This window comes from Delphinapterus leucas, chromosome 7, assembly GCF_059928025.1.
Source record: "Delphinapterus leucas isolate spDelLeu-1000000601 "Yukka" chromosome 7, BTC_Dleu_Yukka2, whole genome shotgun sequence".
NCBI lineage: Eukaryota > Metazoa > Chordata > Mammalia > Artiodactyla > Monodontidae > Delphinapterus > Delphinapterus leucas.
The window spans coordinates 47,968,783-47,985,578 of NC_143135.1; the positions used below are offsets into that span (position 1 = coordinate 47,968,783).

The following is a 16,796-nucleotide window of genomic DNA, read 5'->3' on the forward strand; positions in this document are numbered from 1 at the left end:
CGGGATCCAGGGACAACTTCCCCGGGAGAACGCACGGCGCGCCTCAGTCTGTTGCAACGTCACACTGGCCTGATAATCATTACCACTGATAATCATAGATGAGAAAATCCTCAACAAAATACTAGCAAACAGAATCCAACAGCACATTGAAAGGATCATACATCAAGATCAAGTGGAGTTTATCCCAGGAATACAAGGATTCTTCAATATACGCTAATCAATGTGATGCACCATATTAACAAATTGAAGGATAAATACCATATGATAATCTCAATAGATGCAGAAAAAGCTTTTGACAAATTCAACACCATTTATGATAAAAACTCTCCAGAAAGTAGGCATAGAGGTAACCTACCTCAACATAATAAAGGCCATATATGACAAACCCACAGCCAACATTGTTCTCAATGGTGAAAAACTGAAACCATTTCCTCTAAGATCAGGAACAAGACAAGGTTGTCCACTCTCACCACTATTATTCAATATAGTTTTGGAAGTTTTAGCCACGGCAATCAGAGAATAAAAAGAAACAAAAGGAATCCAAATCAGAAAAAAAGAATTAAAACTGTCACTGTTTGCAGATGGCATGATACTATACATAGAGAATCCTAAAGATGCTACCAGAAAACTACTAGAGCTAATCAATGAATTTGGTAAAGTAGCAGGGTACAAAATTAATGCACAGAAATCTTTTGCATTCCTATACAATAATGATGAAAAATCTGAAAGTGAAATTAAGAAAACACTCCCATTTACCATGGCAACAAAAAGAATAAAATATCTAGGAATAAACCTACCTAAGGAGATAAAAGACCTGTATGCAGAAAACTATAAGACACTGATGAAAGAAATTAAAGATGATATAAACAGATGGAGAGATATACCATGTTCTTGGATTGGAAGAATCAACATTGTGAAAACGACTCTACTACCCAAAGCAATCTACAGATTCAATGCAATCCCTATCAAACTACCACTGGCATTTTTCACAGAACTAGAGCAAAAAAATTCAGTTTGTATGGAAACACAAAAGACCCCGAATAGCCAAAGCAATCTTAAGAAAGAAAAACGGAGCTGGAGGAATCAGGCTCCCGGACTTCAGACTATACTACAAGGCTACAGTAATCAAGACAGTATGGTACTGGCACAAAAACAGCAATACAGATCAATGGAACAGGATAGAAAGCCCAGAGATAAACCCAGGCACATATGGTCACCTTATCTTTGACAAAGGAGGCAAGAATATACAATGGAGTACATACAGCCTCTTCAATAAGTGGTTAGGGAGTGTTCTAGTTTCATAAGAATGAAATTAGAAAACTTCCTAATACCATACACAAAAATAAACTCAAAATGGATTAAAGACCTAAATGTAAGGCCAATCACTATAGAACTCTTAGAGGAAAATACAGGCAGAACACACTATGATGTAAATCACAGCAAGATCCTTTTTGACCTACCTCCTAGAGAAATGGAAATAAGAACAAAAATAAACAAATGGAACCTAATGAAACTTCAAAGTTTTGCACAGCAAAGGAAACCATAAACAAGATGAAAAGACAACCCTCAGAATGTGAGATAATATTTGCAAACGAAGCAACTGACAAAGGATTAATCTCCAAAATATACAAGCAGCTCATGCAGCTCAATATCAAAAAAACAAACAACCCAATCCAAAAATGGGTGGAAGAACTAAATAGACATTTCTCCAAAGAAGATATACAGATGGCCAACAAACACATGAAAGGATGCTCAACATCACTAATCATTAGAGAAACACAAATCAAAACTACAATGAGGTATCACCTCACACCAGTCAAAATGGCCATCATCAAAAAATTTACAAACAATAAATGCTGGAGAGGGTGTGGAGAAAAGGGAACCCTCTTGCACTGTTGGTGGGAATGTAAATTGATACAGCCACCTTGGAGAACAGTATGGAGATTCCTTAAAAAACTAAAAATAGAACTACCATATGACCCAGCAATCCCACTACTGGGCATATACCCTGAGAAAACCATAATTCAAAAAGAGACATGTACCACAATGTTCATTGCAGTAGTATTTACAATAGCCAAGCAACCTAATTGCCCATCAACAGATGAATGGATAAAGAAGATGTAGCACATGTATACAATGGAATATTACTCAACCATAAAAAGAAACAAAATTGAGTTATTTGTAGTGAGGTGGATGGACCTGGAGTCTCTCATACAGAGTGAAGTAAGTCAGAAAGAGAAAAACAAATACCATATGCTAACACATATATGGAACCTAAAAAAAAAAAAAATGGTACTGATGCACCTTGGGGCAGGACAGGAATAAAGACGCAGATGTAGAGAATGGACTTGAGGATACAGGGAGGGGGAAGGGTAAGCTGGGACGAAGGAAGAGAGTAGCAGTGACATATATACACTACCAAATGTAAAATAGATATCTAGTGGGAAGCAGCTGCATAGCACAGGGAGAACAGTTCGGTGCTTTGTGACCACCTAGAGGGGTGGGATAGGGAGGGTGGGAGGGAGACGCAAGAGGGAGGGGATATGGGGATACATGTATACATGTAGCTTATTCACTTTGTTATACAGCAGAAACCAGCACAACACTGTAAAGCAATTATATTCCAATAAAGATGTTTTTAAAAAATTAAAAAATAAAAGTAAAAAAACAAACAAAAAAGGACTTTCTAAAATTATCTAAAAGTCATATAAAAACTATGACAAAAATAGAGGGGCATATCCCCATTTTATAAGCTATGTGCTCTATTTTCCAATTAAAATTGAAAGGGAGAGACAGAATGAGCAAGAAAATTATCTTTCCCAGAATAGTATTTATCTATGGGGAGAAAGACATGGGAAGAAGGGAGTGGCTATCATGTTTTGTTTTATATCTTTCTGTACTATTCAAAATTTCTACTTCTATACTTTTGTAGCTTTTTAAATAACAACAAGGGTTATCTGATGGGAAACTTTTGTTTTCCATTTCAATTTTTTTTTTTTTTTTGCGGTACGCGGGCCTCTCACTGTTGTGGCCTCTCCCATTGCGGAGCGCAGGCTCAGCGGCCATGGCTCACAGGCCCAGCCGCTCCGCGGCATGTGGGACCCTCCCAGACCGGGACACAAACCCGCGTCCCCTGCATCGGCAGGTGGACTCTCAACCACTGTGCCACCAGGGAAGCCCCTTCAATTTCAATCTTTTAAAACTTATTTTACTGAAGTATGGTTGATATAGAATGTTGTGTTGATTTCTGCTGTATAGCAAAGTGATTCAGTTATTTATATACATATATTCTTTTTCATATTCTTTTCCATTATGTTTTATCACAAGATATTGAATATAGTTCCCTGTGCTATATAGTGGGACCTTGTTTATCCATTCTATATATAATAGTTTTCATCTGCTACTTCCAAACTCCCAATCCATTCCCTCCACCCCCCTCATTTTATTTTTTGTATCTACTGTATTTTTAAGTGAATAAATATTATATTATAAAGAGTAAAAAAAAAAAAGAGTGAAGCAGCTGTCAGTCTGTTTATTTGGACTAAGAGTTTATGAGAACCTAAAGTGGACTCTAGAATTGACCATTCTAGACAAGTTGAGCCACAGTGAAATGTGGTTAGAGGCATCTAAGCTTAAGGGGTCAGTCTAGGGATGGTAAACTCCAATTTCTAAAATTCTAATTCATTTTGCTTTCAGAAGAGATATTCATTGGGTTAACTGGGTTCATACAGAGGAAGATGACCTGAATGAATATTGGATACCAAAGCATGTTAGATAAAGGAATTTTAAAGGAACAAGTGGGTGGTTGGCTGTGAAAATTGAATTTGGGCAAATACAGAAACTGACTTCAGTGAGTTGTGGTATAAAAGGATAATGAAAATTATTCTAGGAGTAAAACTAGGGAAAGTGGGTTGAAGTTATAGGAAAATTGATTTTGACTTACCATAAGGAAGATCTTTCTAACAGTAAGAAAACTATCTACCTATATGAAAGGGAATGATCCTAGAACGTAGAGCGCTAGCTACACCGTTCTTGTTTATGCGAATGCTGGACAATTACTCAATGGCACTATCATGGAGTGGTTGAATCCTCAGGCATATGTCTGGATTAGATGACTGTTGAATTCACTTTTTACTCTGATCGTCTGTGTTTATATGGACGTTGGGGTGATGATATAAAAACTCATCGTCTGGAGCTTTCAGGAGAGAACGTCATGAACTAGGAAGTAGTGTGGCCTCTGGCACCTTTCTACAAGCTGAAATGCTTTGGGCAGTGAATGAGACCAGTATTAAATACACTGATGGTTTTGATTAGACGATTCCTGGTTTTGTACAACTGGGACATCCAAACTTGAAAAGTCTTTAATGTTAGAATCATGTATTTAATTCATATTAGACATTATCTCTGGATAATCCAGTTTAAATCTCTTAAATTCAAGGGTGATCAAGCTTAAAACATGTCCATGTTAGCTGAATTAACCAAAAACTCCTTCAAAATAGCATGTAGTGCTTTTCATAATCAAGAAATAACCTAACTTTTCATCCTTTTATTTATTCCGTATGTTTAGGGTGGTGTATTCACAGTTTCTGGAACATGTTCCTTACTTTTATGCCTCTTCCTGAAATGACCTAACTTGTAACTGTCGACTGAAATCCTGCTCCTCTTTTAAGGATGTTACTATAGCTCAAAAAGTCAGACCTAGAGGTCACCGTCTCTGAGAAAAGGACTTTCTTCCAGCCAGTTTCCTGAGAGTTCCTTTGACATCCTTGTTTCTCAGGCTATAAATTATGGGGTTCAACATTGGAGTCACCACTGTATAGAACACAGATATCATTTTATCCCATTCTTCTGTGGTCTTGGAATTTGGCCACATGTAGGTAAATATTCCTGATCCATAAAAGAGGACAACAACAATGAGATGGGAGCCACAGGCAGAGAAAGCCTTGAGCCTCCCCTCCCCAGACTGCATCTGGATCACAGTGGAGATGATATTCCAGTAGGAGACAAGGATCAGGGAGACAGGAGCTAAGAGGATGACCACACCCATTGCAAAGATGGCCATTTCTGTGCTGTAAGTCTCTGCTGAAGCCAGCTTCAGGAGGGCAGGGGGTTCACAAAAGTAGTGATAATGTTCTGTCCTTGATAGGGAAGTTGAAAAGTAAAGGTGGTATCTACCAGAGACACCAGTGCACCACTGGCCCAGGACCCTATGGTCAACTGGAGACACACTTGTGGGGTCATGATCGTGGAGTAGTGCAGGGGCTTGCAGAGAGCCACATGCCAGTCATAGGACATCACTGCCAGCAGTGCGCATTCTGTGCCCCCAACCAGAAGGTAAACAATGATCTGTGTCATACACCCAAAAAAAGAAATAGTTTTCCTCTTTACCAGGAAGTGGACCAACACTTGAAGGACAATACTAGTAGAGAAACAGAGATCTGTGAAAGAGAGATTTCTAAGAAAAAAGTACATGGGGGTGTGAAGTCGAGAATCCATGAAGATGAGAAGAGTGATGAGCAGGTTTCCAAGCACAGTCAACAGATAAATGATAAGAAAAAGAATAAACAGCAGGATCTGGGTCTGCAAGTCCTGTGAAAGGCCAAGGAAGATAAACTCAGCCACAAAAGTGTGGTTTTCTTCTCCCATTGAGATTTATGCTTGTTTACCTGTTTGGCACAAACAAATAGAACAGACTTAGGGTTTATGACATCAAGTCCTGTAGAAGAGGCGCATTTAAAGCTCAATTTAAAAACCCAATTAGATATTTCTAGCTTTTTGCTATCCAGCTTGTTCTAATTGATACTAAGTAGAATATTTTTATTCTTATTAGTTGATTGTAATTTAAATCCACCTCATTTTCCCCAAATCTCCTCTCCCCAGTGCCTCTTATTTATAGATAGAACATGATGTTGTTAAAGCCTTCTTGGCTACTTCTGATATGAGGATATTAGAGTTCCTGTGGATTTTACTAAATTGCTATACACATATTATTAGGAAATGACCATGTATACTGTTAGGACTACCACCTTGCATAAAACTCCACCACTAATTGTTCAAAATGCCACATATTTAATTATAACATATGCTTGAAAAACATGAAACAGTTTCTGGGCATCAATTTAATTTGACCTCTTAAAAAACAACAAAATTTTCTTGGGTTTAAAAACAAAGCTTTGGCATATCAACACTAAGGACCATTCTGTTTGGATTAAAGAATAAAATATTAAAAGTAAAACAATACAAAAAAGGAAAAATAGGTTAAAGTTGTTGTGATATATGGATAGGATCAGACTTGAAAATCACAAAAGCCTTCTAAGAAACCATGAAGGAAAACATGTGTAGAGTTTACAACATAAACTGAAAGATTTCTGTGAGATAATAATATCATGAACAAAATTAAAAGATAAACTACAAACTGAGGAAAATATTTTAGGGAGACATCAGATAAAAGTTAAAATACTTTATTAGATTATGATTCCATATAAAACACTATGAAAATTGTTGAGTCCAAGAAATAATGGGCCAAGGACATGAAAAGACTATTTACAAAGAAGAAATGCAAATAGCTACTAAATATAAGAAAAATATTCAATATTATTATGACTAAATACAATTACAACAATGAGAGATACAGTTTTTACCCGGGAAATTAGCTAAGATTTTTTTTTTAACATCTTTATTGGGGTATAATTGCTTTACAATGGTGTGTTAGTTTCTGCTTTATAACAAAGTGAATCAGTTATACATATACATATGTTCCCATATGTCTTCCCTCTTGCGTCTCCCTCCCTCCCACTCTCCCTATCCCACCCCTCCAGGCTGTCACAAAGCACCGAGCTAATATCCCTGTGCCATGCGGCTGCTTCCCACTAGCTATCTACCTTACTACGTTTGTTAGTGTGTATATGTCCATGACTCTCTCTCGCCCTGTCAAAGCTCACCCTTCCCCCTCCCCATATCCTCAAGTCCGTTCTCCAGTAGGTCTGCGTCTTTATTCCTGTCTTACCTTAGCTAAGATTTTAATAGCAACATCACAACAAAAAATAATAACTAGTATTTTATTGAGCATTTAATACATGTCAGGCATTACTATAAGGGTTTTATATTATTATATTGTCCTGATAACATTATGAGGTAGACACTATTTATCTTATTTTGCAGATAAGAAAAATGAGGCAAAGAGAGGTTAAATCACGCAATTAATAAATGGCAGAATTAATTAGCTGTATAATGTATAATGAAGGTGCAGAGAAAAAGACATTTTTGTACAATGCAAGTGAGTAGGAAAGTTAGTACAACATTTCTGAGAAACAATTTTGTCAAATATATTAAATGACTCAAATATTCATATGCTTTGACCCAGTTCTCAATAGTATGGGTAAGGGAGAAATTCCTTTTTTTTTTTTACTAGTCCTTTCTCCCCATGAGGAGTAAAAATATGATTTATAACATTTGAGGATGTTGATTGGTCCGTGATTACCACTGGGTAGGATTACTGTGCTTTAAAAGGTCATGCACATTTCTACTTCTCTTCTTCCTGGGACTGGACTGTTAAACTGAACAAGGTCCCCCTTAAGAACTTTACTTGCTCTGTCCTCTCGTTTTTGAATAGTTCCTAGGAGTACTCAACATCACTTTGTTCTTGTGTATCATGTTGCCAGCCAGAAGGTAATATGATGATACAATATGGATTTAAGCCATAAGGGAGCCTTAAATGACTGTAGACTAGACCACATAGCCCAATCCGTGCTTATCAGAGCTCTGAACTTCAGTGACATTAGGGACTAGCTTGGTTAATAAAAAGTAGTGTCTTATTTTTCATTACTTCACATTTCTTTTGTATAATTCTAAGGAGAGGAATGACTAAGAATAGAGTAGTATTAGGAGTTCCTGAATCCCCGAGGCCTAATATCATCTACTACTCGCAAACATTATCCCAATTTCTAAATCCAATTCTAGGAGCCCATTCTAAATAAATACTCTAAATTGAAGAAAATACGTTTATCACATCATAGTCATGAAATAATGGTTAAAAACAGACATTCAGACCAATGAAACATAATAGAGAGCCCAGAAATAAACCCACACATATATGGTCAACAAGGTGCCAAGAATACATTATGGGGAAAGGATAGTTTCTTCAATAAATGGTGTCAGGAAAACTGGATATCCACATACAAAAGAATGAAATTGGACCCTTATCTCACACCATATACAAAAATTAACTCAAAATAAATTAAAACAACTCCTAGAAGAAAATATAGGGAAAAAGCTTCTGGACATTAGTCTTGGTAATGATTCTTTGGATATGACAGTGAAAGCACAAGCAACGTAAGCAAAAATAGACAAGTGAAACTACATCAAACTAAAAAGTCTCTGCATTCCAAAGGAAACAATTAACAAAATGAAAAGGTAACCTGTGGAATGGGAGAAAATATTTGCAAACCATATATCAGATAAAAGGTTAATATTTGAGTCACTCCCTCTTGCAAGAGCACCGGAATCACAACTAACAGCTGGGCAACCACTGACAGGAAGATACTGGAACTCACCAAGTAAGATACCCCACATCCAAAGACAAAGGAGAAGCTGCAATGAGATGGTAGGAGGGGTGTAATCACAAGATCAAGTCCTATAACTGCTGGGTGGGTGACTCACAAACTGGAGAAAAACTGTACCACAGAAGTCCACCCACTGGAGTGAGGGTTCTGAGCCCCACACCAGGCTTCCCAACCTGGGGGTCTGGCAATGGGAGGAGGAATTTCCAGAGAATCAGACTTTGAAGGCTTGTGGGATTTGATTGCAGGACTTCCACAGGACTGGGGGAAACAGAGACTCCACTCTTGGAGGGCACACACAAAGTAGTGTGTGCATCAAGACCCAGGGAGAAGGAGCAGTTACCCCATAGGAGACTGAGCCAGACCTGCCTGCTGGTGTTGGAGGGTCTCCTGCAGATGCAGGGGGTGGTTGTTTCTCACTGTGGGGATGAGGACAGTGGCAGCGGAAGTTCTGGGAAGTGCTCCTTGGCATGAGCCCTCCTGGAGTCTGCCATTAGCCCCACCAAAGAGCCTGTAGCCTCCAGTGCTGGGTTGCCTCAGGCCAAACAACCAACAGGGAGGGAACTCAGCCCCACCCATCAGCAGACAAGTGGATTAAAGTTTTACTGAGCTCTGCCCACCAGAGCAACACCCAGCTCTACCCACCACCAGTCCCTCCCATCAGGAAGCTTGCACAGGCCTCTTAGATAGCCTCATCCAGCAGAAGGAAGACAGCAGAAGCAGGAAGAACTACCATCCCACAGGCTATGGAACGAAAACCACATTCACAGAAAGATAGACAGAAAGAAAAGGCAGAGGACTATGTGCCAGATGAAGGAACAAGATAAAACCCCAGAAAAACAATTAAATGAAGTGGAGATAGGGAACCTTCCAGAAAAAGAATTCAGAATAATGATAGTGAGGATGATCCAGGACCTTGGAAAAAGAATGGAGGCAAAGATCGAGAAGATGCAAGAAATGTTTAACAAAGACCTAGAAGAATTAAAGAACAAACAAACAGAAATGAACAATACAATAACTGAAATGAAAAATACACTAGAAGGAATCAATAACAGAATAACTGAAGCAGAAGAACGGATAAGTGACCTGAAAGACAGAATGATGGAATTCACTGCCGCAGAACAGAATAAAGAAAAAAGAATGAAAAGAAATGAAGACAGCCTAAGAGACCTCTGGGACAACATTTAACACAACAACGTTCGCATTATAGGGGTCCCAGAAGGAGGAGAGAGAGAGAAAGGACTCAAGAAAATATTTGAAGAGATTATAGTCGAAAACTTCCCTAACATGGGAAATAAAATAGCCACCCAAGTCCAGGAAGAGCAGAGAGTCCCAGGCAGGACAAACCCAAGGAGAAACACATCGAGACACATAGTAATCAAACTGACAAAAATTAAAGACAAAGAAAAATTAGTAAACGCAAAGGAAAAATGAAAAATAACATACAAGGGAATTCCCATAGGGTTAACAGCCAATTTCTCAGCAGAAACTCTACAAGCCAGAAGGGAGTGGCATGATATATTTAAAGTGATGAAAGGGAAGAACCTACAACCAAGATTACTCTAGCCAGCAAGGATCTCATTCAGATTCGACAGAGAAATCAAAAGCTTTACAGACAAACAAAAGCTAAGAGAATTCAGCACCACCAAACCAGCCCTACAAAAAATGTTAAAGGAACTTGTCTAAGTGGGAGATACAAGAGAAGAAAAGGAGCTACAAAAAAGCCCCAAAACAATTAAGAAAATGGTAATAGGAACATACATATGGAAAATTACCTTAAATGTGAGTGGATTAAATGCTCCAACCAAAAGACACAGGCTCACTGAATGGATACAAAAACAAGACCCGTATATATGCTGTCTACAAGAGACCCACTTCAGACCTAAGACACATACAGACTGAAAGTGAGGGGATGGAAAAATATATTCCATGCAAATGGAAATCAAAAGAAAGCTGGAGTAGCAATACTCATATCAGATAAAATGACTTTAAAATAAAGAACGTTACAAGAGACAAGGAAGGAAACTACATAATGATCAAGGGATCAATCCAAGAAGATGTAACAATTATAAATATATATGCACCCAACATAGGAGCACCTCAATACATAAGGCAAATGTTGACAGCTATAAAAGAGGAAATCGACAGTAACACAATAATAGTCGGGGACTTTAACACCTCACTTACACCAATGGACAGATCATCCAGACAGAAAATTACTAAGGAAACACAAGTTTAAATGACACAATAGACCAGATAGATTTAACTGATATTCATAGGACATTCCATCCAAAAACATCAGATTACACTTTCTTCTCAAGTGTACATGGAACATTCTCCAAGATAGGTCACATCTTGAGTCACAAATCAAGCCTTGGTAAATTTAAGAAAATTGAAATCATATCAAGCATCTTTTCTGACCACAACACTATGAGATTAGAAATCAATTACAGGGGGAAAAAACGTAAAAAACACAAAACACATGGAGGCTAAACAATACGTTACTAAATAACTGAGAGATCACTGAAGGAATCAAAGAGGAAATCAATAAATACCTACAGACAAATGACAATGAAAACAAGACGATCCAAAACCTATGGGATGCAGCAAAAGCAGTTCTAAGAGGGAATTTTATAGGAATAAAATCCTACCTCAAGAAACAAGAAAAATCTCAAATAAACAATCTAACCTTACACCTAAAGGAAGTAGAGAAAAAAGAACAAACAAAACCCAAAGTTAGCAGAAGGAAAGAAATCATAAAGATCAGAGCAGAAATAAATGAAATAGAAACAAAGAAAACAATAGCAAAGATCAGTAAAACCAAAAGCTGGTTCTTTGAGAAGATAAACAAAATTGATAAACCTTTAGCCAGACTCATCAAGAAAAAGAGTGAGAGGACTCAAATCAATAAAATTAGAAATGAAAAAGGAGAAGTTACAACAGATACCACAGAAATACAAAGCATCATAAAAGACTATCACAAGCAACCCTGTGCCAATAAAATGGACAACCTGGAAGAAATGGACAAATTCTTAGAAAGATATAACATTCAAAGACTGAACCAGGAAGAAACAGAAAGTATGAACAGAACAATCACAAGCACTGAGATTGAAACTATGATTAAAAATCTCACAACAAACAATAGTCCAAAACCAGATGGATTCATAGCTGAATTCTGTCAAACATTTAGAGAACAGCTAACGCCAATCCTTCTCAAACTCTTCCAAAAACTTGCAGAGGAAGGAACACTCCCAAACTCATTCTCTGAGGCCACCATCACCCTGATACCAAAACCAGACAAATATACTACAGAAAAAGAAAATTACAGACCAATATCACTGATGAATATAGATGCAAAAATCCTCAACAAAATACTAGCAAAATACTAGAATCCAATAACACATTAAAAGTATCATACACCATGATCAAGTGAGATTTATTCCAGGGATGCAAGGATTCTTCAATATACACAAATCAATCAATGTGATACCCCATATTAACAAATTGAAGAATAAAAACCATATGATCATCTCAATAGATGCAGAAAAAGCTTTTGACAAATTCAACACCATTCATGATAAAAACTTTCCAGGAAGTGGGCATAGAGGGAACCTACCTCGACATAATAAAGGCCATATATGACAAACCCACAGCAAACATCATTTTCAATGGTGAAAAACAGAAAGCATTTCCTGTAAGATCAGGAAGAAGACAAGGATGTCCACTGTCACCACTATTATTCAACATAGTTTTGCAAGTCCTAGCCACAGCAACAAGAGAAGAAAAAGAAATAAAAGGAATACAAGTTGGAGAAGAAGATGTAAAACTGTCATTGGTTGCACATGACATGATACTATACATTGAGAATCCTAAAGATGCCACCAGAAAACTACTAGAGCTAATCAATGAATTCAGTAAAGCTGCAGGATACAAAATTAATCACAGAAATCTCTTGCATTCCTATACACCAACAACGAAAGATCAGAAAGAGAAATTAAAGAAACAATCCCATTCACCATTGCAAGAAAAAGAATAAAATACCTAGGAATAAACCTACCTAAGCAGGTAAAAGACCTGTACTCAGAAAACTATAAGACACTCATGAAAGAAATCAAAGACGACACAAACAGATGGAGAGATATACCATGTTCTTGGATTGGAAGAATCAATATTGTGAAAATGATTATACTACACAAAGCAATCTACAGATTCAATGCAATTCCTATCAAATTACCAATGGCAGTTTTTAGAGAAGTAGAACAAAAAATCTTAAAACTTGTGTGGAGACACAAAAGACCCTGAATAGCCACAGCAATTTTGAAGGAAAAAAAGGTAGATGGAGGAATCAGACTCCCTGACTTCAGACTATACTACAAAGCTACATTAATCAAGACAATATGGTACTGGCACAAAAACAGAAATATAGATCAATGGAATAGGATAGAAAGTCCAGAGATAAACCCACGCACCTATGGTCAACTAATCTATGACAAAGGAGGCAAGGATACACAATGGAGAAAAGACAGTCTCTTCAATAAGTGGTGCTGCGAAAACTGGACAGCTACATGTAAAAGAACGAAATTAGAACACTCCCTAACACCACACAGAAAAACAAACTCAAAATGGATTAAAGACCTAAATGTAAGACTGGACACTATAAAACTCTTAGAGGAGAACATAGAAAGAACACTCTATGACATAAATCACAGCAAGATCTTTTTTGTCCTAGATCATTATGTCCTAGAGTAATGGAAAGAAAAAGAAAAAGAAACAAATGGGACCTAATGAAACTTAAAAGCTTTTGCATAGCAAAGGAAACTATAAACAAGATGAGAAAACATCCTTCAGAATGGGAGAAAATATTTGGAAACGAATCAACTGACAAAGGATTAATCTCCAAAATATATAAACAGCTCATGCAGCTCAGTATTAAAAAAACAAACAACCGAATCCAAAAATGGGCAGAAGACCTAAATAGACATTTCTCCAAAGAAGACATACAGATGGCCAAGAAGCACATGAAAAGCTGCTCAACATCCCTAATTATTAGAGAAATGCAAATCAAAACTACAATGAGGTATCACCTCACACCAGTCCAAATGGGCATCATCAGAAAAGTTACAAACAACAAATGCTGGAGAGGGTGTGGAGAAAAGGGAACCCTCTTGCACTGTTGGTGGAAAGTAAATTGATACAGCCACTATGGAGAACAGTATGGAGATTCCTTAAAAAACTAAAAATAGAACCACCATATGCCCTAGCAATCCCACTACTGGGCATATAACCAGAGAAAACCATAATTCAAAAAGACACATGCACCCCAATGTTCATTGCAGCACTATTTACAATAGCTATGTCATGGAAGCAACCTAAATGCCCATCAACAGACGAATGGATAAAGAAGTTGTGGTACATGTATACAATGGAATATTACTCAGCCATAAAAAGGAATGAAATTGGGTCATTTGTAGAGATGTGGATGGACCTAGAGACTGTTATACAGAGTGAAGTAAGTCAGAAAGAGAAAAACAAATATCGTATATTAATGCATATATGTGGAATCTAGAAAAATGGTACAGATGAACTGGTTTGCAAGGCAGAAATAGAGACACAGATGTAGAGAACAAACATATGGACACCAAGTGGCAGGGGGAAAGTGGCAGGGGGTGGGGGTGGTGGTGGGATGAATTGGGAGATTGGGATTGACATGTATACACCAATATGTATAAAATAGGTAACTAATAAGAAGCTACTGTATCAAAAAATAAAATAACATTCAAATATAAAAAAAGATAAAGAAAAATTACAAAATGTAAATGGTATTTACAAACTGTAAATGGTACTGTACCATTTAAAGTAAATGGTATACCCTGCCATTTTGCATGTCCTTACATTGCATTTCCACATATTTATATACATATATGCTGTATCTTGAAGATAAAGCTTGGATCCTACTAAAAAAGAAAAATAGAATTATATATATGTATAACAGAGTCACTTTGCTGTACAGAAGAAATTAACACAACACTGTAAATCAACTATACTTTAATAAAATTTTTTAAAAAGGTTAATATTTGAAATATATAAGGAACTCATACAAGTCAATGTCGAAAAAGCAAATAACACAATTAAAGTATGGAGAAAGGAACTGAATAGAAATTTCTCCAAGAAGACATACAAATGTCCGACAGGTACATGAATAAGTGCTCACCATCACTAATCATGACTGAAATGTAAATCAAAACCACAGTAATTACCTCATCCCTGTTAGGATGGCTATTATTAAAAAAACACCCAGAAGATAACAAGTGTTGGTAACAATGTGGAGAAAAGGGAACACGTGTACACTGTTGGTGGGAATGTAAATTGGTGCAGCCACTATGGAAAACAGTATGGAGGTTCCTCAAAACACTAAAAATAGAACTACCCTATGATCCAGCCATTCCACTCCTGGGTATATATCTGAAGAAAATGAAAACACTAATTTGAAAAGATAAATGTTCATAGCAGGATTATTTATGGTATATGGAAGCAACCTAAGTATCCATCAACAGATGAATAGATAAAGAAGATGTAGTACATACACACAAAGGAATATTACTCAGCCATAAAAAGTAATAAAATTCTGCCATTTGCAACAACATGGATGGACCTAGAAGTTATTATGCTTAGTGAAATGTCAGACAGAGAAAGACAAATACTGTATGTTTTCACTTATATGTGGAATCTAAGAAATAAAACTAATAAATGAATATAACAAAACAGAAATAGACTCACAGATATAGAGAACAAACTAGTGGTTACTGAAGGGGAGAGGGAAAGAGGGAGGGGCAAGACAGAGGTAGGAGATTAAGAGGAACCAACTACTCTGCGTGAAGTAAATAAGCTACAAGGATATATTTTACAGCACAGAGAATATAGCCAACATTTGATAGAAATTTAATTGGAGTATAATCTATAAAAACATTGAATCACTATGTTGTACACCTGAAACTAATATAATATTGTAAATCAACTATACTTCAATACAAAATGGATAAAGAAAATGTTGGATATACATACAATGGAACATTATTTACCCTTAAAAAAGAAGGAAATCCTGCTATTTGTGACAACATGGATGAACTTAGAAGACCTTATGCTAAGTTAAATAAGCCAGACACAGAAGTACAAATACTACGTAATATCACTTATATGAGGAATCTAAAATAGTCAAACTCATAGAAGCAAAGAGTGGTATGTATGGTAGTTGCCAGGGGCCGTGGAGGGAGGAAATGGGAAGGTATTAGTCAAATGATACTAAGTTTCAGTTATGCAAGGTGAGTAGGTCCTAGAGATGTACTGTACACCATAGTTCCTACAGTTATTCAAAGAACAATTTCCTCTCCCACAATTGTTTCTGAAATTCTACAGGGAATAACTTACCTGTTCTCAGCAATGTCAGCTTCAAAGTAAAGTCTGTCATTTTCTTTTTTCCCTTCTCTTGTTGCCTAGGTGTTATCTGAGCACCATTTCTTCTGTACCCTACAAATAATGGTTATCAATATCAATAATAATAATAGTGACAATAATCTTCCTTTGGTACTTACCAAAAGTGGTTTTGCTAGTGCCTTAGGGACCAATGCTAATACATATATTCAAAATGTAAAGAAAAGACTGAACAAAAAATGTCCAAAATGTTGAGAGTGGTTTACTCTGGGTATGGAATTATAGGTGGCTTATTTTTCTTCTTTTCTAATGTTTTAGTGCTTTAAAGTTGTTCTTTAAAAGGCCATATATAAATTTACAATGTAGGAAAAATATAAAAGTAGGAAAATCTCAACAGTATGCTTTAAACTGAAGTCACTTTATTGCTTCTACTTTTAGCCTTGATAAAGTAAGTAGTATAGGACTAGCCATCTTGCTAGGAGCAAATATAAAACAAGAGACTTCCCTGGTGGTCCAGTGGTTAAGACTTCGCCTTCCCACGCAGGGGTTGTGGGTTCGATCCCTGGGCAGGGAGCTAAGATCCCACATGCCTCGTGGCCAAAATACAAAAACATAAAAAAAAAAAAAGAAGCAATATTGTAACAAATTCAATAAGACTTTAAAAATGGTCCACATCAAAAAAAATCTTAAAAAACAAACAAAAAAACCCCCAATATAAAACAAAGTATAGAACAGTCACTTTCAGACATTGAACAACAGCCAGCTCAGAATGTAATCCTGTATAAGAAGATTAGCAAAGGTGAAAATAGA

General features: G+C 36.8%; 3 protein-coding genes across 3 annotated transcripts in view; 1 reads left to right on the plus strand and 2 right to left on the minus strand.

The window, feature by feature from the left end:
• OR2D3 (olfactory receptor family 2 subfamily D member 3) lies at positions 1 to 15,989 on the minus strand. Its single transcript, XM_089915214.1, is given in 2 exon segments — positions 1 to 5,127; positions 5,130 to 15,989. Coding segments are annotated over 2 exon segments (939 nt in total). The 5' UTR covers positions 5,647 to 15,989; the 3' UTR covers positions 1 to 4,705.
• The window catches only part of ZNF215 (zinc finger protein 215), a 50,281-nt gene extending 34,214 nt beyond the window's left edge, over positions 1 to 16,067 (minus strand). The window contains exon 1 of the mRNA XM_089915216.1: positions 15,984 to 16,067. The gene's annotated coding sequence lies outside the window, so the exon portion shown is untranslated. The remainder of the gene's footprint in view (positions 1 to 15,983) is intronic.
• Positions 15,675 to 16,796, plus strand: part of OR2D2 (olfactory receptor family 2 subfamily D member 2) — a 6,177-nt gene continuing 5,055 nt past the window's right edge. Inside the window, 1 exon segment of the mRNA XM_089915863.1 lies at positions 15,675 to 15,738. Coding sequence (XP_089771989.1) covers positions 15,675 to 15,738 — 64 coding nt within the window.